At 44.9% G+C, this 22573-nt stretch overlaps 1 protein-coding gene across 3 annotated transcripts in view; it reads left to right on the top strand.

Moving 5' to 3' along the window:
* LOC137350646 (zinc finger and BTB domain-containing protein 47-like) overlaps positions 1-22573 on the top strand; it is a 298101-nt gene that overhangs the window by 263035 nt on the left and 12493 nt on the right. For all 3 annotated transcript variants that reach the window (XM_068015458.1, XM_068015450.1, XM_068015441.1), the window contains exons 4-5: positions 10310-10425; positions 13379-13523. In XM_068015458.1, the coding sequence (XP_067871559.1) occupies positions 10310-10425; positions 13379-13523 (261 nt within the window). The remainder of the gene's footprint in view (positions 1-10309; positions 10426-13378; positions 13524-22573) is intronic.

Here is a 22573-nt window from a genome sequence, read left to right as displayed (position 1 = left end):
TCTAGCTGATATGGTTTGAGAAGAAGGGTAGGAGGAAGCTCATATGGAGCATAAAAACACTGGCGTAGAGCAATTGTGCTGAATAGCCTGTTTGTGCTGTGAATTCTATGTAAAATGATTTTTTTCTGTCATCTTCTCGTGTAGCATGCAGGCACTCTGAATAGTAGACTGAATGCCCATGTCTTTGCAAATCTCTTTCTGTACAGTCAAGCCTTCTGCAAGCAATGGCCATTTGCTAAACTGCAAACCCCAGTTAGGCTACCAACAATGGCGGAAAACCTTACCTATGAGGGGTAATGACTGTAACCACACTAGTGCTGACTAACACACAACTGCATAAAACTGGGAATGGAAGGACAGAATCCGAGTCATGGGCAAGTTTTTAGGACAGATTATGTACCCCTGGACATTTTTTTGTTCATTCATTGGATGTGGGCGTCGCTTGCTAGGCCAGCATTTATTGCCCATCCCTAATTGCCCTCGATAAGGTAATGGTGAACTGCCTTCTTGAACCGCTGCAGTCTGTGAGGTAGGTACGCCCACAGTGCTGTTAGGAAGGGGGTTCCAGGATTTTGACCCAGCAACAGTGAAGGAATGGCAATATACTTCCAAGTCAGGATGGTGTGACTTGGAGGGGAACTTGCACATCGTGGTGTTCCCATGCATTTGCTGCCCTTGTCCTTCTTGTTGGTAGAGGTCGTTGGTTTGGAAGGTGCTGTTAAAGGAGCTTTGGTACGTTGCTGAAGTGCATCTTGTAGATGGTACACACTGCTGCCACTGTGTATCGGTGGTGGAGGGAGTGAATGTTTGTGGATGGGGTGCCAATCAAGCAGGTTGCTATGTCTTGGATGGTGTCGAGCTTCTTGAGTGTTGTTGGAGCTGCACACATCCAGGCAAGTGGAGCGTATTCCATCACACTCCTGACTTCTACCTTGTAGATGGTGGACATGCTTTGGGGAGTCGGGTTGAGTTACTTGCCGCAGGATTCGTAGCCTTTGACCTGCTCTTGTAGCCAGTTCAGTTTCTGGTCAATGGGAACCCCCAGAATGTTGATAGTGGGGGATTCAGCAATAGAAATGCCATTGAATGTCAAGGGGAGATGGTTAGATTACCTCTTGTTGGATATGGTCATTGCCTGGCACTTATACAAAGAGTTAATTATTGTATTGAGGTCCATACGCAGAGGAATTTAGAAATGGAGGATAAATTGATCTTAAATTTGCAAAATCCCAAGCAAGCTTGACGGGAGAGTTTGATTATAAGGGTGAATTAAGGGAACATAAATGTATGAAGCTTGATTATGTATATATGTGTGTGTGTGTGTGTATCTATCTCGAACTTAATGCAATTAAGTTTTAAAATTTATACGTCAGGTTTTGGTCTTAACTGTTGGTGACTTCAAGCCCTGTGCCCTTGGATTACGCATTCCATAAACCCTACGGCAGAATTATTATTGCGTCACTTGTGGAAAGCTAGTCAGACTTTGTTTGTTTTAATATAAATTGTAAACTGGTGTTTTTGTCTAGAATCGAGCCAATTTATTTGAAGTGTTTAAGTATCAATGTTGAACTGAGCTTGACATGACCATTTTGTCAAGCGAGGCATATATTTGCTGAAGATTTACTACGACCTCGAGTAATTGCAATTGAACACGATCAATTGCAATGATGTTGTGAGTTTAGACAAAAGCTCAGTGATGTAGAGTATGAATTGCATGCTGACTCCCATTGCTTTCATCAGTTAAAAGTGAAGCAGAAGGGGGAATAGGTTGCCTATTTGTCCAAATGGATTAGCATGTGGCATAAACCTATTCCATAGCTGTGAAAATGTAAGCTAGTTACTAATTAATTCAGTATTCTGTAGCAGTCTTAATAGTGATTTTCTATGCATCACAATTGTGTGTCTGGATTGGAGGAATAGTAGTGCTTAAGATAGCTTTATCCAATTTGCTGGTTTCTTCGTGCTCCTTTCAGAAATCTAAAATGTGGATTTCAACACTGACGAGTGGGCCATTCACCCTCTCAAGCTTACATCGCCATTCTAAGATCAGGGCTGATCTGTACCTGAACTCAACATTTATCCACTTTTGCTCTATATCCCATGCTACCCTTAACCTAACAAACAAATCTGGCAACATCAATCTTGAAAGTTTCAATTTGTCTCAATATCCACAATCTTTTGGGGGGGAGAGTTTTTGATTTCCACTACTCTTGGTATCAAAAAGTGCTTCTTGATTTCACTCCTAAATGGCCTACTTATCTGGGAATGAATTAGATTGCGCAGTGGTAGGGAGGTGGGAGAGATCGGATGACCTTCACACTGACGTTAGGGGCAGGCCTTTGACTGTTCAACTGTACTTGGTCATACAGCTGCTTCCTGCTTCTCCGTTCATTCCTATCACCTACAGTGCAAACAAGGGTAACTCCGAGTGCTGGTGAGCTGAAACGCATTGAGGAACAGCTTCACCTTAAAGTATTCGTGACTGACCTTGACATCAAGGTGGCATTTGACTGAGCGTGGCATCAAAGAGCCCTAGGGAAACTGAATTTAATGAGAATTGATGGGGAGAAATCTCTCCATTGGGTGGAATCGTACCTAGCACAAAGGAAAATGATTGGCCTCCAACAACTACAATCATCTCATCCCAGGACATCACTGCAGGAGTTCCTCAGGTAGTGTCCTAGGCCCAACCATCTTCAGCACCTTCCTTCCATCTTAAGGTCAGAAGTGGGATGTTTGCTGGTATTGCAATGTTCAGTACCATTCTCAGCTCCTCAGATACTTAAGTAGTCCGTGCTGCATTCAGCAAGACCTGGACAACATTCAGGTTTGGGCTGATAAGTGGCAAGTAACATTTGTGCCACACAAGTACCAGGCAATAACCATATCCAACAAAGGAGAACCTAACCATCTCCCCATGACATTCAATGGTATTAGCATCACTGAATCCTCCACCCTCAACATCTTGGGGGGTTACCATTGACCAGAACTTAACTGAACCAGTCACATAAGTACTGTGGCTACAAGAACAGGTCAAAGGCTGGGTATTTTGGGAAAAGTAACTCACCTCCTGACTCCCCAAAGCCTTTTCATCATCTACAAAGCACAAGTCAGGAGTGTGATGGAATGCTCTCCACTTGCCTGGATGAGTGCAGCTCAAAAAGCTTGACACTATCCAGGACAAAACAGCCTCCTTGATTGGTACTCCATCCACCACTTTAAACATTCACTCCCTCCACCACTGACACATAGTGGCAGCAGTGTATACCATATACAAGATACACTGCAGTGTCTTGCCTAGGCTTCTTCAACAGCACCTTCCAAACCCGCAACCTCTACCACCCAGAAGGTCACGGGCAACAAGCACACGGGAACACCACCACCTGCACGTTCCCCTCCAAAACACACACCATCCTGACTTAGAAATATATCATCGCTGGGTCAATGTCTTAGAGCTTCCTACCCAACAGTACTGTCATGCTGTTTACACCACATGGACTGCAGTGGTTCAAGACGGTGACTCACCGCCACTTTTTCAAGGGCGATTACAGATGGACAATGAATGCTGGACCACCCAGCGATGCTTTTGCCCATGAACAAATAAATGAAGTAATGACAGCACCTTTAGTGTCACCACATCAGACTGAGCATGACCTCTGAATGTCACATGCTGCTCTGTTGCAGTTGGAGATGATGGAGCAGATAAGGACTTAAGAAATAGGAGCAGGGGTAGGTCGTTCAGCCCCTCATGCCTGCTCCAGCATTCAATAAGATCATGGCTGATCTGATTGTGGCCTTAATTCCACTTTCCTGTCTGCCTCCCATAACCCTTGATTGCCTTATCAATCAAAAATCTGTCCAACCCAGCCTTGAATATATTCAATGACCCAGCCTCCACTGCTCCCTGGGGAAGAGAATTCCAAACACTAACGACCCTCTGACAGAAGAAATTCCTGTTTATCTCTGTCTTAAATGAGAGACGCCTTAATTTGCAACTGTTCTCCCTAGTTCTAGCATCCCCCACGAGGGGAAACATCCTCTCAACATCTACCCTATCAAGCCCCCTCAGAATCCTCTATGTTCCAGTAAGATCACCTCTCAACCTTCTAAACTCCAATAAGTATAGGCCCAACCTGCTCAACCTTGCCTCATAAGACAAACCCGTCATCCCGGGAATCAACCGAGTGAACCTTCTGGATTGTTTCCAATGCAAGCATGTCCCTATTTAAATAAGGTGACCAAAACTGTACACAGTACTCTTAAGTGCTGTCTCACCAATGTCATGTAAAATTGTAGCAAGACTTCTCTACTTTTATACTCCATCCCCCTTGCAATAAAGGCCAACATCCATTTTCCTTCCTAATTACTTGCTGTACCTGCATGCTGACTTTTTGTACAAGGACACCTGGGTCCCTCTGTACCGCAGCATTCTGCAGTCTCTCCATTTAAATCAGTTTTTCTATTCCTGCCAAAGTGGACAACCTCACATTTTCACACATTATACTCCATCTGCCAAATTTCTTTCACTCACTTAACCTATCTATATCTCTTTGCAGACTCTTTGTATCCTCCTCATAACGTGCTTTCCTACCTATCTTTGTATTGTCAGCAAATTGGGCTACAATACAGTCAGTCCCTTCATCCAGGTTATGAATATAGATCATAAACAGTTGAAGCCCCAGCACTGATCTCTGTCACTCCACTAGTTACAGTATGCCAACCTGAAATGATCCATTTATCCCAACTCTCTCTTTCCTGTTAGTCAGTCCTCTAGCCATGCTAATATGTCACCCCAGCACCATGAGCTCTTATCTTGTGTAGTAACCTTTTTATATGGCACCTTATCAAATGCCTTTGGAAATTCAAATACACGACATAGAACAAAGAAAATTACAGCACAGGAACAGGCCCTTCGGCCCTCCAAGCCTACGCCGATCCAAATCCTCTATCTAAACCTGTCGCCTATTTTCTAAGGGTCTGTATCTCTTTACTTCCTGCCCATTCATGTATCTGTCTAGATACATCTTAAAAGACGCTATCGTGCCCGCGTCTACCACCTCCGCTGGCAATGCGTTCCATGCACCCACCACCCTCTGCGTAAAGAACTTTCCACGCATATCCCCCCTAAACTTTTCCCCTTTCACTTTGAACTCGTGACCCCTTGTAATTGAATCCCCCACTCTGGGGGAAAAAGCTTCTTGCTATCCACCCTGTCTATACCTCATGATTTTGTACACCTCAATCAGGTCCCCCCTCAACCTCCGTCTTTCTAATGAAAATAATCCTAATCTACTCAACCTCTCTTCATAGCTAGCGCCCTCCATACCAGGCAACATCCTGGTGAACCTCCTCTGCACCCTCTCCAAAGCATCCATATCCTTTTGGTAATGTGGCTACCAGAACTGCACGCAGTATTCCAAATGTGGCCGAACCAAAGTCCTATACAACTGTAACATGACCTGCCAACTCTTGTACTCAATACCCCGTCCGATGAAGGAAAGCATGCCATATGCCTTCTTGCCCACTCTATTGACCTGCATTGCCACCTTCAGGGAACAATGGACCTGAACACCCAAATCTCTCTGTACATCCAAATCTCTCTGTACATCAATTTTCCCCAGGACTTTTCCATTTACTGTATAGTTCACTCTTGAATTGGATCTTCCAAAATGCATCACCTCGCATTTGCCCTGATTGAACTCCATCTGCCATTTCTCTGCCCAACTCTCCAATCTATCTATATTCTGCTGTATTCTCTGACAGTCCCCTTCACTATCTGCTACTCCACCAATCTTAGTGTCGTCTGCAAACTTGCTAATCAGACCACCTATACTTTCCTCCAAATCATTTATGTATATCACAAACAACAGTGGTCCCAGCACGGATCCCTGTGGAACACCACTGGTCACACGTCTCCATTTTGAGAAACTCCCTTCCACTGCTACTCTCTGTCTCCTGTTGCCCAGCCAGTTCTTTATCCATCTAGCTAGTACACCTTGGACCCCATGCGCCTTCACTTTCTCCTGCAGCCTATCATGGGGAACCTTATCAAACGCCTTACTGAAGTCCATGTATATGACATCTACAGCCCTTCCCTCATCAATCAACTTTGTCACCTCCTCAAAGAATTCTATTAAGTTGGTAAGACATGACCTTCCCTGCACAAAACCATGTTGCCTATCACTGATAGGACACCTGCGCTGCCTTCCTGCTCTTTCTCTGCCTTTTGGTCACCCATTCCCTTTCTCCCTCAGCAATCCTAATCTGCGGTGTGACCAATTCGCTAAACGTGCTATTCACGACCTGCTCAGCATCGCGGATGCTCCAAAGTGAGTCCATCCGCAGCTCCAGAGCCGTCATGCGGTCTAGCAAGAGCTGCAGCTGGACACACTTCCTGCACGTGAAGGAGTCAGGGACATCAGCCATGTCCCTGAGCTCCCACATTGAGCAAGAGGAGCATGTCACGGGTCTGAGATCTCCTGCCATTTTTAATCTTAAGCTTAAACTTAGTTAAATGAAAAAGGAACGAAAAGTTTTTAACCAATCACACGATAAAATAAAAAGAGAAATAGAAAAAGCCTTACCTTATCTACACACCACCGAGTCCTTTTTTTTTGGTTAGAGGAGGAGGGCGGGTGGGAGACACTACAGGTGTAGTGTCTCGGGTTCAGAAACGGCCCAAATATATAGGGTTTTACTTACCCAGCAGCCCCCTGGTCTCCGCCGAAAACAAAAAGAAATTAAGTTTACTTCAAAGTGACCTTCCCAGCTGCTCACTCGCTTGCACTCTCTGCTGCTGAAAAAGCTGCTGCAATGAAATCTACTGGTTCCCCTTTACCCACCCTGCCTGTTACGTTCTCAAAGAACTCTAATAAATTTGTCACGCACGATTTCCCTTTTGCAAAACCATGTTGACTCTGACTGATTATATTGTGATTTTCTAAGTGACCTTCTAATACCTCTTTAATAATGGATAAACATTTTCCCAATAACAGACATTGGGCTAACTGGCCTATGGTTTCCTGCTTTCTGTCTCCCTCCTTTCTTGATCAGAGTTGTTACGTTTGTGGTTTTCCAATCCGCTGGGACCTATAGGGAAAATCTAGGGAATTTTGGAAGATTACAACCAATGCATGCACTCTCTCTGTAGCCACTTCCTTTAACACCCTTGGACACAGGCCATCAGGTCCAGCCTTTCGTCCCATTAGTATTCCTATTACTTTTTCTCTACTGATGGTGATTGTTTTTAAATTCCTCTCCCTTTTGCCTCCTGATTTTCTACTATTCTTGGGAAGCTTTTTGTGTCTGTGAAGAAGGATACAAAATACTTGTTCAAAGCCTCTGCCATTTCCTCGTTCCCCATTATTAATTCTGAGTGACTCTCTCTCGAAGGAACCAATGCTCACTTTAGCTACTGTCTTCCTTTTTATATATTTGCAGAAGCAGTTACTGTCTGTTTTTGTATTTCCTGCTAGTTTTCTCTCATACTCTAATTCCCTCCTTTATTTATTTTTTTAGCCATCCTTTGCTGGTTTCTGAAATGTTCCCAATCTTCTGGCCTACCACTAATCTTTGCAGCATTGTACACCTTTTCTTTAATTTGATACCATCCATAACTTCCTTAATTGGCCATGGATGGTGCATCCTTCTGGTAGTCTTTCTTCCTCTATGGAATATATCTTTGTTGAGAGTTATGAAATATCTCCTTAATTGTCTGCCATTGCTTCTCTATCGTCTTAGCTTTTAACTTATTTTCCCAGTCTACTAAAGCCAACTGTGTCTTCATACCCTTGTAATTGCCTTTATTTAAGTTTAAGACACTCGTTTCGGACCCACATTTCTCTCCTTCAGACTGGCTTGATGGGCTGAATGGCCTCCTTCTGTGCCATAAATGACACTGACTCTCTGAATGCGAAATTTAGCATGTTATGATAAATCCTCTTAGCTAGAGGATCTTTTACTATGAGGTCTTTAATTAATCCTGTCTCATTACACATTACCAGGTCCATAATAGCCTAGTCCCTGATAGATTCCAGAATGTATTTTTCTAAGAAACTGTCCCACATACATTCTATGAACTTGTCCTCCAGGCTACCTTTGCCAATTTGATTTGGCTAATCGATGTGAAGATTAAAATCGCCCATGATTATTGCTGTACCTTTCTTGAAAGTCCCCATTATTTCTTGATGTATTCTCTGTCCTACTTTGTAGCTACTGCTAGGGGGCCTTTCAACTGCTCCTTTGCTATTTCTTATCGCCACCGAAATTGATTCTACATCGTGACCTTCTGAATCAAGATAATATCTTGTCATTTATTAACAGAACTAGCCCAGCTCCTTTTTCTTTCATCCTGTCCTTCTGAAATGTCAAATATCCTCGAATATTCAGGTCCCAGCCTTGGTCACCTTGCAACCATGTCTCTGTAATGGCTATCATATCATACCCATTTATTTCTATTTGTGCTATCAATTCATCCATCCTATTGTGAATGCTGCAAGCATTCAGATAAAGAGCCTTTAATTCCCAATGGTACAGCTTCCTCTTTTCCCCCATACTAGTGCCAGTGCCCCATGAATCGAAACACATTTCTGCCGCACCAATCTTTGAACCACGCATTCAACTCTCTATAAACCTATTTACCCTATTCTAATTTGCTTGTGGCTCAGGTGGTAATCCAGAGATTATTACCTTTGTAGTTCTCCTTTTTAATTTAGCCCCAAGCTGCTCATACTCCCTCAGCAGACCCTCTTTTAGTCCTACCTATGTCATTGGTACCCATGTGGACCATGACAACTGGATCCTTCCCCTCCCACTCCAAGTTCTTCTCCAGCCCCAAGGAGATGTCCTTAACCCTGACACCAGGCAGACAACACAGGCTTCGGGACTCACTCTCTCAGCTGCAGGTAACTGTATATATCCCCCTAATTGTCCCCTACTGCAACTGCATTCCTTTTAACTCCATCCACTTGAATGGCCCCCTGCACCGCTGTGCCGAGGTCAGTTTGCACCACCTCATTGCAGCCCCTGTTCTCATCCACACAAGTTGCAAAAACATCAAATCTGTTTGCAATTGCATGGGCTGAGGCTCCTCCAGTGCTCCTTTTTGGGTCCCCATACCTGACTGCCTTGCATTCACACCCTCCTGTCCCTGACCATGGACCAAATCAGAAGTACCTAGCCTAAGGGGTCTGACTGCCTCCCGAACAAAATGTCCAGGTAACTTTCTCGCTCCTTGATGCATCATAGTTTCCGAAGCTGTGACTCCAGCTCATCAACTCTGAGCTGAAGTTCCTCAAGCCGCAGACACTTACTGCCGATGTGGCTGCCGTGGATCACACAGATGTCCACCAGCTCCCACATGCTACAGCTGCTACACATCACCTGCCCTGCCATGTTTTATTTAACAAATTAGGTTGAGCTCCTAGTGAGTTCCGAAGAAGGGTCACCGACCCAAAACGTTAACTCTGCTTCTCTTTCCACAGATGCTGCCAGACCTGCTGAGTGGTTCCAGCATTTCTTGTTTTTATTTCAGATTTCCAGCATCTGCAGTATTTTGCTTTTATATTATTAGCTCCTAGTGGCCCCACTAGTGGGATGGGGGGGTGGGTGGTAGTGAAAGAGAAGGATGGGACAGTTTTGATTGCTGCCCTTCGGAGACTGCCAAGAGAGTCCACTGCTATTAGTTGTGAACTTGTGCCAAGGGGATTCAAGTGCCTTTTGGAGGGAGCGACATTGCTTCATTTGATGCCACCAAAATCATGGTTCAATTGCAGAAATAACTGAGGGAGGAAGGGAGCTCAAACAAAACCAGAAAACCGAAAGAAAGAAAAGGAGTAAGTCTGGAATGAGTGGAGAGTTTGTTGCTGAATCCAGCAGCGTAGTGCTGCGGACCATCTGTGTCTCAGATTCCAAAGGCTGACAGTCACTGACATTGTTTGGTGGGGTAATTATGTAGGGACTAACTTCTGTTTAATGTTTCAATTGCCAGTTTATTGGACAGTAACAGATTACCCGAGATGGTTTATTGACAGTTTTGTCAACAAGTCCTGAAAGACGGAGTAATAAATCTGCACGTCTTTATTAATCCACTGAGCAGAGTCTATGCAGGAGGGTGGGCACTGGCAGTTCTCTCTCCATTGCACTACAGTGAGCTTTTCAGACTGGACAATCAGATCAACAATATTTGGGATGGGGGAAGAGTTACTGACGAGAGGTGGAGTGACACTAGATGAAGGATGCAGAATAACTGTTTAAATATGTAAATTTATTACCTTTTTTCAAAGACAGTGATTGAACTTGTCTTTTACAGCTCACACGAAGGATATGCCGTTCACCTGCGAGACTTGCGGGAAGTCATTTAAACGCAGTATGTCACTGAAAGTCCACTCTCTGCAACATTCCGGAGAGAAACCTTTCAAATGTGAAGTAAGTGTCATTAGATGTTTGTAACTCTTCTGTACCCACCACCATCCCCCACCCTCCCAATTTACTAGGAAAATAGTCAAAATCATTATAATGAAGTAAAAATACAACTTCCATGTGCTCTTGTTCAGTAGAAAAATCTATCTGGACAGATCGATTTCCTGGTTTGCTTCAGAAGCAGGCATAAGCCCTGGGTAGAAATTTTTATTATAATAACAGCTTTTTTTTAATACCAGTTTCTTAGCTTTATTGAGCCAGTGTTAATGTCTTGAGAAATGTATATGGAAACACTATTAAATAGGTCAGTGTATTTCAATGGCTTTTGATGCTGCGGTTATTATTATGGTGCTACTTGTCAGCCTGGTCTTCACAGCCAACATGATGAAGTAAAAGAAGCAGAGGCACCACTGGTAGCAACACCAGAGGTCTAAGCAGTGAGCTCTGCCTGCTGGAGATCTGAGCAGTTTTCCATTCAATGGCCCAAACTGTTGCAGTCAAAAAAGGCCATGATCAGCTGTCCTTGTGTGCAGTGTTATTTCAGCACTGTGCAATCCACTCTGACCGCCCACTCAGTCAGTTGATACGGTATTAGTGTGCCCTCAATTTGACTGGGAAAATGCATGCCATGGAGATCATTTTTAAACCCCATTCTGCAAGATGTTACAGGGCTTAAAAACCTTCAAGGTAGATTTGCGGCAAAGTGGGGTGACGGAAGGAGGACCTCAGTTCACGGCAACCTGTCAATAAGCTCCGGAGGTTGGGAGCGAAGGATTGTTGGGGAAGTTGGTACGCACCCCAGTCTCGTGTTTGTGAATCTTTCTATGCCAAAGCCTTTCACATTTCCCTAGATTAAGTAGTTGGTGATGAGACAAGTAGGCTTGGTGATAGCTGGCACCTTTCAAGCTGCCCTCTGTACATAGCAACAGGAGGTGGCCATTCTGCCCCTCGAACCTTGTCTGCCATTCAGTTAGGTCATGGCTGATCTGTATCTCATCTCTATTTACCCAACTTCTCTCCTTAACCCTCATCACCCTTACCTAAGCAAAATCTATCAATCTCAGTTTTGAAAACTCAGTATCCTCTGGAGTAAGAGTTCCCGATTCTCACTACTGTTTCAGTGAGAAAGTGATTACTGATTTTACTATGAAGTGACCACGGATTCAGTCCGTCCACCAAAATGACGGCTGTTTGAGGTAAGTCTGAAACTTGATGAAGGGGATAACAGCTGCTGGCAGGCATCATCTCGAGGCCCATTACAAGAACATGCAATTGGATGTACAAAGCTCAGTTCCTACTGTTTGGCATGTGCAGAAGTGAGCAGCTGCTATTGGAGATCTATAGCTCAGATAGGTGGAAGTACCAGGATATGGTGTTGTCGATGCCGTAGTCAGGTGGTTAATGTGCGGTCAGTGTGAAGTAATCCTATTTGTAGGATTCTGTAGCAGGCACGTTGGAGGAGTTCATACGGCTAGGCATTTGATTGTCTTAGATTGTGAATCACTTCAACATTGCTGTTGACTGCTCCATTTCAGATGATCATCTGTTTTATTTTTGTTGCATATGGGAGAAATTCAAGCCTCTGATTTAGTGCTGTCATCAGAGGGCTGGGTTATGTAACAGGATGTAGAACTCGGAGGTTATAGCTTTGAATGAATGGAATTGAATGAGCTTACAGGGCAATCAGAGATGGTAAACACTACAAAAAATTCCATCTGGAAAATGCCCTATGTTTTTAAAATGCTGTCTGATAAGTCTATGCATCTGATAGATATTTGTGGCAATCAGCTCCCTTCCGCTGAAGTCTCCTGTGTGTCCGTGCTACCTAGCTATAATTTTTTTTGTCCATGTATATATGAGAATTTCTTCACCTGTTCCCTTGGGCTGCAGAAGGCTGCTGGGGCACATCTGTTGGCACCTCCTGCTGACCTGCTTACTCATTGTAGACCAGCCACTGCTCGGTACCTCTCCATAGCAGGGCAACTGTCATTGGAACCCAGTAGCTTTCCCACCCCTCCCCTCCCCTCCTGGCCTTGCTCCCTGATGGGGATGGGTAATGCTGGCCTAGCCAGCGATGCCCACATCCCCCGAAAGAAAATAAAATAGGCTTGGGGTCCCCATCTTTCAGTCACACTTCACCTAGGGGATTTTCTGATTAGCTTAGAAACTTTGGGAGCCTTATGTTACCTGTATTGCAAATTTTCACCTCTTTTTCTGGGGTGGCCTACATGACTCAATTTAGCCTTTATGTTCATCCTGTGATCAAAAACTTGCTTTCCAATTAATGAAAAGTCATATTCACATTGCTAAAGAGCTAATGGAAGATTAGGAGATGTAAAACATCAGCTTGGAGCTTCCAGCAGCAAGGTTATTCTATTGCCTTATTGTCTTGGCCATGAAAAGTGCTCAAAGCAGCTTTGTGTAATTGAGATCCATCTGGATCCCTGCTCTGAGGTAGTTAGGCTTGTTTCACTTCTGATCTTTACAGTAGCAGAGCCAAGCAGAGGGAGGTAGGGTGGGGCAGAGAACAGAGAGCGCACAATGAAAATCTATGCAATAATGTCTCAGTGGCAGGGTGTTGATGGCGCAATTGTACTTGAGCATCATTTCAGTTACAGTCACTGACTCATCCGCAAACTCGTGCCCATTTTTTCCTTGGTTTTGCACTGCTGTTGACGTGCACAAAGACGACATTTGAGCCTGAGTTTCATTCCTGCCCACTTCTCCCTTTGATAGCGCGATCTCTGAGGGGACAGGTGGGTCCAAGGGAAGCAGAGGAGTCATGAGTTTAGAATCCTGCCTCTAATTGCTTCCTGCTGGGACATGTTGGGAATCATCAAATTTAGGTACCATTGATAAAAATCCATGAATGGAAACTGGGGTATAATTGATGTGTTTGCACTTACTGTAAGGAGCTGCACTAATCCTGCCTTTTTACACTTGTGTCTTCAATCATTAGAACTGCAATGAAAGATTCCAGTACAAGTATCAGTTGCGCTCTCATATGAGCATCCACATCGGACACAAGCAGTTTATGTGCCAATGGTGCGGCAAGGATTTTAACATGAAGCAGTATTTCGATGAACATATGAAGACGCACACTGGTACGACTTTTTTACTTTGTCAATCAAACAGCTGTTGTGTTCAAAGCTCAAAAGGACAATTTAACCTTACTGTCCTTTAAGGACAGTAGTGATGTATCTGCACCAGATTTTGTGGAGAGGGGGAGGAAGAAAGGTAACTTTTAAATGCTTTGTTCTTCCGTATCATTCTGAAAAAAATGTTTTGCCAGTTCTTTTTGATTTTTTTCTCCACCCCAATTGCCATTTTTGTGTGTATGTCCCCTTGTTCCCCACTTCTCAAGTTCTCCTCTGATAGCGCTAACAGTTCCACAGTTGATTACTATCCATTTGATATCTTACCAAACAGCCATTCTCATTGTGAGAGCTTCGCTAGCATGAGTTGACATCCTATTTGTGCCTGCTCTTTGAAAGAGCTATCCATATCTGAGCCTGATCCTATTCGCTCACAACATCCGTCTGTACAAACGTGAGACGATGTTCCTGGCTAGCAGTTGGGAGCAGGAACCCTGGGTGATTTTGGTTTGTCGTTTTGCCAACACAGAAATAGAAGGCTGATCATAGTAGCCCGACTGCTGCTCCAAGTATTGCTCAAGTAACAGCATAGACGAGGAATTGAGCCAGGAATTTCTGGTCCATCTGGCTCAGTACCATGCCAGGAGGTGTTTTTATCCAATTGCCTATTGGTGACTGCATAAATTTAGTACTGGAGGATGCCATGCAGCCCATCTTACCTGCACTGAATTTAGGGCTTTCCCTTAGCTGATTTTATACTTCATTTTCCTGCTTTCTCTCCATAATATTTTCTGTTCAACAATTATTATCCATTACCTTTTAAAATGCCATAATCTTTTAAAGGAGAGTACATATGTTCATATTCTCTACTTGTATCATTTTGAACATCTGCATCAAATACCGCCACAATCTTCACAGTTCGAGAGACTACAGCCCTAGTTGGTACATCCTTTCCTCACAGCTCTTAACTCTGGGATGTTCCTAGTACATCTGCTGTGCATGTTGACTACAGCTATTCCTTACAATAGCACAGAGCTGAAAAGTACATAGCATATTCCAGAAATAGAAAATGCTGGCAATACTTAGGTCAGGCGACATCTAAGGAGAGAGAAACCAAGTTATGTTTCAGATCAATGACTTTTCGTCAGAACTAGAAAAAGTTAAAGATGTACCAGGATTTAAGCAAGAACAGAATTGGGAAAGGAGATGGGGGAAGAAATGGTAGCATAATGGTAATGTTACTGAGTATTCCGGAGGCCCAGACTAATGCTTCAAAGACACAAGTTCAAATCCCACCACGGGAGTTGGTGGAATTTAACTTCAATTAATGAATAAATCTGGAATAAAATGCTAGTCTCAGAAATGATAACTATATTCGTTCAAGGGATGTGGGCGTTGCAGGCTACGCCAGCATTTATTGCCCATCCCTAAATTACCCTTGACAAGGTGGTGGTGAGCCACCTTCTTGAACCACTGCAGTCCATGTGAGGTAGGTACACCCACAGTGCTGTTAGGAAGGGAGTTCCAGGATTTTGACCCAGTGACAGTGAAGGAACGGCGACATATTTCCAAGTCAGGATGGTGTGTGACTTGGAGGGGAACTTGCAGGTGGTGATGTTCCCATGCAGCTGCTGCCGTCCTCATTCTGGGTGGTAGAGGTTGCGGGTTTGGAAGGTGCTGTCTACGGAGCCTTGGTGCGTTGCTGCAATGCGTCTTGTAGATGGGACACACTGCTGCCACTGTGCGTCAGTGGTGGAGGGAGTGAATGTTTGTAGATGGGGTGCCAATCAAGCAGGCTGCTTTGTCCTGGATGGTGTTGAGCTTTTTGAGTGTTGTTGGAGCTGCACCCATCCAGGAAAGTGGAGAGTTTTCCATCACACTCCTGACTTGTTCCTTGTAGATGGTGGACAGGCTTTGGGGAGTCAGGAGTTGAGTTATCCGCCACAAGATTCCTAGCCTCTGACCTGCTCTTGTAGCCACGGTATTTATATGGCTACTCCAGTTCAGTTTCTGGTCAATGGCAACCCGCAGGATGTTGATAGTGGGGGCTTCAGCGATCGTAATGCCATTGAAAGTCAAGGGGCGATGGTTAGATTCTGTCTTGTTGGAGATGGTAATTGCTGATACTGATCAGCCCAAGCCAGGATATTGTCCAGGTTTTGCTGCATCTCTACAAAGACTGCTTCAGTATCTGAGGAATCGTGAATGGTGCTGAATATTGTGCAATCATCAGCGAATATCCCCAGTTCTGACCTTTGATTGAAGGAAGGTCATTGATGAAGCAGCTGAAGATGGTTGGACCTAGGACACCACCCTGAGGAACTGCTGCAGTGATGTCCTGGAGTTGAGATGATTGATTTCCAACAACCACAGCCATCTTCCTTTGTGTTAGGTATGACTCCAATCAGTGGAGAATTTTCCGCCTGTTTCCCATTGACTGTTGTTTTGCTAGGGCTCCTTGATGCCATACTTGGTCAAATGCTGCCTTGATGTCAAGGGCAGTCACTCTCATTCAGGTGGTGAAACTATCTGTCTTCCTATGTAGAAACATAGAAAATAGCAGCAGGAGTAGGCCATTCGGCCCTTTGAGCCTGCTGCGCCATTCATTATGATCATGGCTGATCATCCAACTCAGTAACCTGTTCCCGCTTTCCCCTCATATCCTTTGATCCCTTCCACCTAAGAGCTATATGTAACTTCTTCTTGAAAACCTACAATGTTTTGGCCTCAACTGCTTTCTGAGGTAGCGAATTCCACAGGCTCACCACTCTGGGTGAAGAAATTTTTCCGCATCTCAATCCTGAAAGATTTACCCCGTATCCTTTAGACTATGACCCCTGGTTCTGGACTCCCCTACGATTGGGCACATCCTTCCTGTATCTACCCTGTCAAGTCCTGTTAGAATTTTATAGGTTTCTATGAGATTCCCCCCTCACTCTCCTGAACTCCAGCGAATATAATCCTAACTGACTCAATCTCTCCTCATACGTCAGTCCTGCCATCCCAGGAATCAGTCTGGTAAACCTTCGCTGCACTCCCTTTGTAGCAAGAACATCCTTCCTCTGATAAGGTGACCAAAACTGCACACAATATTCCAGGTGTGGCCTCACCAAGTCCCTGTATAATTGCAGCAAGACATCCCTGCTTCTGTACTCGAATCCTCTCCCTATGAAGGCCAACAAATCATTTGCCTTTTTTACTACCTGTTGCACCTGCATGCTTACCTTCAGCGACTGGTGTACAAGAACACCCAGGTCTCCTTGCATATTCCCCTCTCTCAGTTCATAGCCGTTCAGATAATCTGCCTTCCTGTTTTTGCTTCCAAAATGGATAACCTCACATTTATCTACATTATACTGCATCTGCCATGCATTTGCCCAGAGACTCAACTTGTCTAAATCACCCTGAAGCCTCTCTGCATCCTCCTCACAACTCACCCTCCCACCCAGTTTTGCATCATCTGCAAATTTGGAGATATTTTTAGTTCCCTCATCTAAATCATTAATATATATTGTGAATTCCTGACCCAGTCTCGCATATATGTGACTCCAGACCCACAGCAATGTGGTTGACTGCTAACCATCCACTGAAATGGCCTAGCAAGCTACTCAGTAAAATCAAATAAGAATAAGACTGGATGAGCCACCCAGCAATAGACCTAGGCACCGAAAGCCACAGAAGCACACCCTGGCCAGTCAATGCTGCAAAGTCCTCCTCAGTAACATCTGGGGACTTGAGCCATCCCACAGACTAGTCAGGCAATAGCCTGACTTAGTCATACTCAACACATCAGACCTTACAGCCAATGTCTCAGACTCCTCCATCACCATCCCTGGGTATGTCCTGTTCCACTGGCAGGACAGACCCAGCAGAGGTGACGGCACATTGGTATACAGTCAAGAGGGCAATGCCTTGGGAGTCCTCAACACTGACTCTAGACCCCATGAAGTCTCGTGGCATCAGGTCAAACATGGACAAGGAAACTTCCTGCTGATTACCACCTGCCGCCCTCCCTCAGCTGATGAATCACTGCACCTCTGTGCTGAACACCACTTGGAAGAAGCAGTGAGGGTAGCAAGGACACAATGTACTCTGGGTGGGGGACTTCAATGTCCATCACCAAGAGAGGCTCGGTGCCACCACTACTAACTGAGTTCTGAAGGACATAGCTGCCAGACCGGTCTGTGACAGGTGGTGAGAACCAATAAGAGAACCAATCTGCTTCACCTCCTCCTCGCCTATCTACCTGTTGCAGATGCATCTGTCCATGACACTATTGGTAGGAGTGACCACAGTGCAGTCCTTGTGGGGAAAAAGCTCCGTCTTCGCACAGAGGATACCCTCCATCATGTTATGTGGCACTACTGCCATACTAAATAGGATAGATTCAGATCAGATCTCGCTGCTCAAAACTGGATGTCCATGTGATGCTGTTAGACATCAGCAGCAGTCGAATTGTGCTCAACCACAATCTGTAACCTCATGGCCCAGCATATCCCTCACTCTACCATTACCATCAAGCCAGAGAATTCGCCCTGGTTGAATGAGGTGTGCACAAGAGCAGCATCGGGTGTACTTAAAAATGAAGTGCATACCTGGTGAAGCTAAAACGCAGGATTACATGTATACTAAACAGCTCAAGTAGCATGCGATATAGCAAAGCGATCCCACAAGCAATGGATCAGATCAAAGCTCTGCAGTCCTGCCCCATTCAGTCATGAATGGTGGGGGACAATTAAACAAATAATCATTGGAGGAGGCTCCACAAAGCTCCCCATCCTCAATGATGGAGAAGCCCAGCACGTCAGTGGAAAAGATGAGGCTGAAGCATTTTCAGCCATCTCCAGTCAGGAATGCTGAGTGGATGATCCATCTCAACCTCCTCCTGAGGTGTTGTGTGGCACTACCGCCATACTAAATAGGATAGATTCAGATCAGATCTCGCTGCTCAAAACTGGATGTCCATGTGATGCCATTAGACATCAGCAGCAGTCGAATTGTGTTCAACCACAATCTGTATCACAGATGCCAGTCTTCAACCAATTCGATTTACTCCACGTGATGTCAAGAAATGGCAGAAGGAATTGGATACAGCAACGGTTATGGGCCTTAACTGTAGTATTGAAGACTTTAGCTCCAGCTGCGCACCTAATCAAGCTGTTCCAGTACAACTGCAACACTGGCATCTACCCAACAATATGGAAAATTGCCCAGGTATGTCCTGTCCACAAAAAGCAGGACAAATCCAATCCAGCTAATTACTGCCCCATCAGCCTACTCTCAATCGTCAGCAAGGTGATGGAAGATGTTGCTAACAGTGCTATTAAATGGCACTTACTCAGCCAAAGCTGCTCACCAATACTTAGTTTGGGTTTTGCCAGGGCGACTCAGCTCCAGACTTCATTACAGCCTTGATCCAAACAAGGACAAAAGAGCTGAAGTCAGGAGGTGAGGTGAGAGGGACTGCCCTTGATCTCAAAGCAGCATTTGACCAAGTGTGGCGTCAAGGAGCTATGGCAAAACTGGACTCAATGGGAATCGGGAAAACTTTCCGCTGATTGGAGTCATGCCTAGCACAAAGATTATAGTCGTTGTTGGAGGCCATTCATCTCAGCCCTAGGACATTGCTGCAGGGGTTTCTCAGGAGAGTGACCTACGCCTAATCATCTTCAGCTGCTTTATCAATGACCTTCCCTCCATCATAAGGTCAGAAGTGGGGATGTTCTCTGATGATTGCACAGTAATTAGTTCCGTTCAGAGCTCCTCAGATATTGAAGCTGTCCTTGCCGATATGCGGCAAAACCTGGACAACATTCAGGCTTGGGCTGATAAATGACCAGTAGGATTTGTGCCACCCAAATGACCGGCACTGACCATCACCAACAAGGAAGAATCGTACATTGTCCCCTTGACATTTAATGGCATTACCATCGCTGAATCCTCCACCATCAACATCCTGGGCATTACCATTGACCAGAAATATAACCGAACTACTCATAGAAATACTGTGGCTACAAGAGCAGGCCAGAGGCTGGGAATTCTGTGACAAGTAACTCGCCTCCTGACTCCCCAAAACCTGTCCAGCATCTACAAGACACACGTCAGCAGTCTTATGGAATACTCTTCCCTTTCCTGAATGCTCCGTCATTGAATACAGTTAAGGCTGGAGTAGGCAGATTTTTGGTGTCTCAGGGTTCAAGGGATATGGCGAGCAGGTAGGAAAGTAGAGTTGAATCCTAAGATCAGCCATGATTATTTTGAATGGCGGAGCAGGCTCGATGGGCCAGATGGTCTACTCCTCCTATTTCTTGTGTTCTTATGAGTGCAGCTCCAACAGCACTCAGGAAGCTCAATACTATCCAGGACAAAGCAGTCCGTTTGTTCAGCACCCTATTCACTACCTTAAACATTTACTCCTGCCACCAGCAGCGCATAGTGGTAGCAGTGTGTACCATCTACAAGATGCATTATAGCAACTCACCAAGCCTGCTTCATCAGCACCTTCCAAACCCGCAACCTCTACATTCCTAGAAGGACAAAGGCTGCAGGTGCGTGGGAGCACCGCCACCTGCAAAATCCCCTCCAAGCCACATACCATACTGACTTGGAACTGTATCGCCGTTCCTTTGCTATCGCTGGGTCTAAATTCTGGAACTCCCCCCTCCGCCTCCATCACCACTAACAGCATTGTGAATTTACCTACGCCATACGGACTGCGGCGGTCAAGAAGGTGGCTCACCACCATTTTTTTGAGGGCACTTATGGATGGGCAAAAAATGCCAATGGCAATCACATCCCAAGAACTATTAAAGGAAACAAAATAGAAGGTGTGATGGGGTGAAAGGCAGGAGAAATTAAATGACAAAAGAGATGATGGCGCAAGGCAAAAGGAGGTGATAGCGAAGGGTATGTGCATTAACCATTTTTTTTTTTAGTCATCATGATGATTGTTTATGAACACCCCAGAGTTCCATTTCCCTTTTCCAGTGACCTTTATAGACTATTAATCAACTTTGAGGATTTATTCTTCTGGGCAACTAAACCCCTTTGCTCTTCCCTGTATTATAGAATCATATGTACAGTGCAGGAGGAGACCATTCAGCCCACTGTCCCTGTGCAGGCTGTTTGAAAGAGCAATCCAATTAGGCCAATTCCACTTCTCCATAGCCCTGCATGTTTTTCCCCTTCAAGTAATTGCTCAAAATCGAAAATTTACCATTTACGGCATATTTCTAGTCATCATGTTCTCAATGTATTAGCTCACATTATCTTTATTAAACTGTATTTGCCCATTCTCTTAGCCTGTTTGTCTCCCTTTAGTCAGCATCAGAAGATTGTGGGTTCAAGCCCTACTCTAGAGACTTGAGCACATCAACTGGTCTGACGCTCCCAGTGCAGAAGTGATAGAGTGCTGCACTGTCAGAGGTGTCATCTTTCAAATGAGACAGGTAGACATAACCTATACCATGGCACTATTCAGAGAAGAGCAATGGAGTTCTCCCATTGACCATATTTCTACCTCAACCAACATCATTAAAATAGGTTATCTGGCCATTTATCGTATTGCTGTTTGTGGGAGTTTGCTAGCTGATGATTGGCTGTTGTTTCCGAAGTTACACAGGGATTACAGTTTAAAAGTACTTCATTGACTATGAAGCATTCTGTGCATCCTGAGGTTGTAAAAAGTGCTGTATAAATGCAAGTTCAATCTTTCTCACAATGTCCTGCCTTCTTGCTGCTACTTGGCTGCTGCTCCTAATTTGATATAATCATCAATATTTGGTATCCACCCCAGGGGCACTGCACTAGCTGCCGCTTGCCTGTCTGAGAACCATCAATTTATTATTGTTGTGGTATTGTGATGGTTGTGGTTGTTGGAAGCAAATCATCTAAGCTCCAGGACTTTGCTGTAGGAGTTCTTCAGGATAATGTCCTAGGCCCAACGATCGTCAGCTGATTCATCAATGACCTTCCTTCCATTCTAAGGTCAGAAGTGAGGATGTTCGCTGATTGTGCAATGTTCAGCACCATTTGCAACTCCTCAGACACTGAAGAGCTCTTTGTATGCAGCAAGGCCTGAACAAAATTCAGGCTTGGGCTGATAAGTGGCAAGTAACATTTGCGCTACACAAGTGCCAGGCAATGACCATCTCCAACAAAAGAATCTAACCATCTGCCCTTGACAATCGATGGCATTACCATTGTTGAATTCCCCACTATCAACATCCTGGGGGTTCCATTGAGTAGAAACTTAACTAGACCAGCCATGTAAATACTGTGGCTACAAGAGTAGGTCAGAGACCAGGTATTCTGCTGTAACTCACCTCCTGACTCTCCTAAGCCTGTCCACCGTCTACAAGGCACACGTCTCCACTTTCCTGGATGAGTGCAGCTCCAACAACATGAAGCTCAACATCATCCAGAACAAAGCAGCCTGCTTGATCGGCGCCCCATCCACCACTTTAAACATTCACTGTCTCCACCACCAGTGGACATTGGCTGCAGTGTGTACCATCTACAAGATGCACTGTAGCAACTCGCCGAACCTACCAAACCCACAACCTCTATCACCTACAAGAACAAGGGCAGCAGACACATGGGAATACCACCACCTACCTGCAAGTTCCCCTCCAAGTCGCACACCATCCTTACCTGGAACTGTATCACCATTCCTTCACTGTCGCTGGATCAGGAACCTGGAATTCTCTCCCTGATAGCACTGTGGGTGTACCTACACCACATGGACTGCAGCAGTTCAAGAACGTGGCTCATTACCACCTTCTCAATGAGTGCTAAATGAGTATTTTGCATCAGTATTCACCAAAGAGAAGGACTTGGTGGATGATGAGCCTAGGGAAGGGAGTGCAGATAGTCTCAGTCATCTCATTATCAAAAAGGAGGTGGTGTTGGGTGTCTTGCAAAGCATTAAGGTAGATAAGTCCCCAGGGCCTGATGGGATCTACCCTAGAATACTGAGGGAGGCAAGGGAAGAAATTGCTGGGACCTTGACCGAAATCTTTGCATCCTCATTGGCTAAAGGTGAGATCCCAGAGGACTGG

The sequence above is a fragment of the Heterodontus francisci genome, chromosome 2, assembly GCF_036365525.1.
Source record: "Heterodontus francisci isolate sHetFra1 chromosome 2, sHetFra1.hap1, whole genome shotgun sequence".
In the NCBI taxonomy this organism is placed as follows: Eukaryota; Metazoa; Chordata; class Chondrichthyes; order Heterodontiformes; family Heterodontidae; genus Heterodontus; species Heterodontus francisci.
This window is presented reverse-complemented; position numbering and strand designations above follow the sequence as displayed.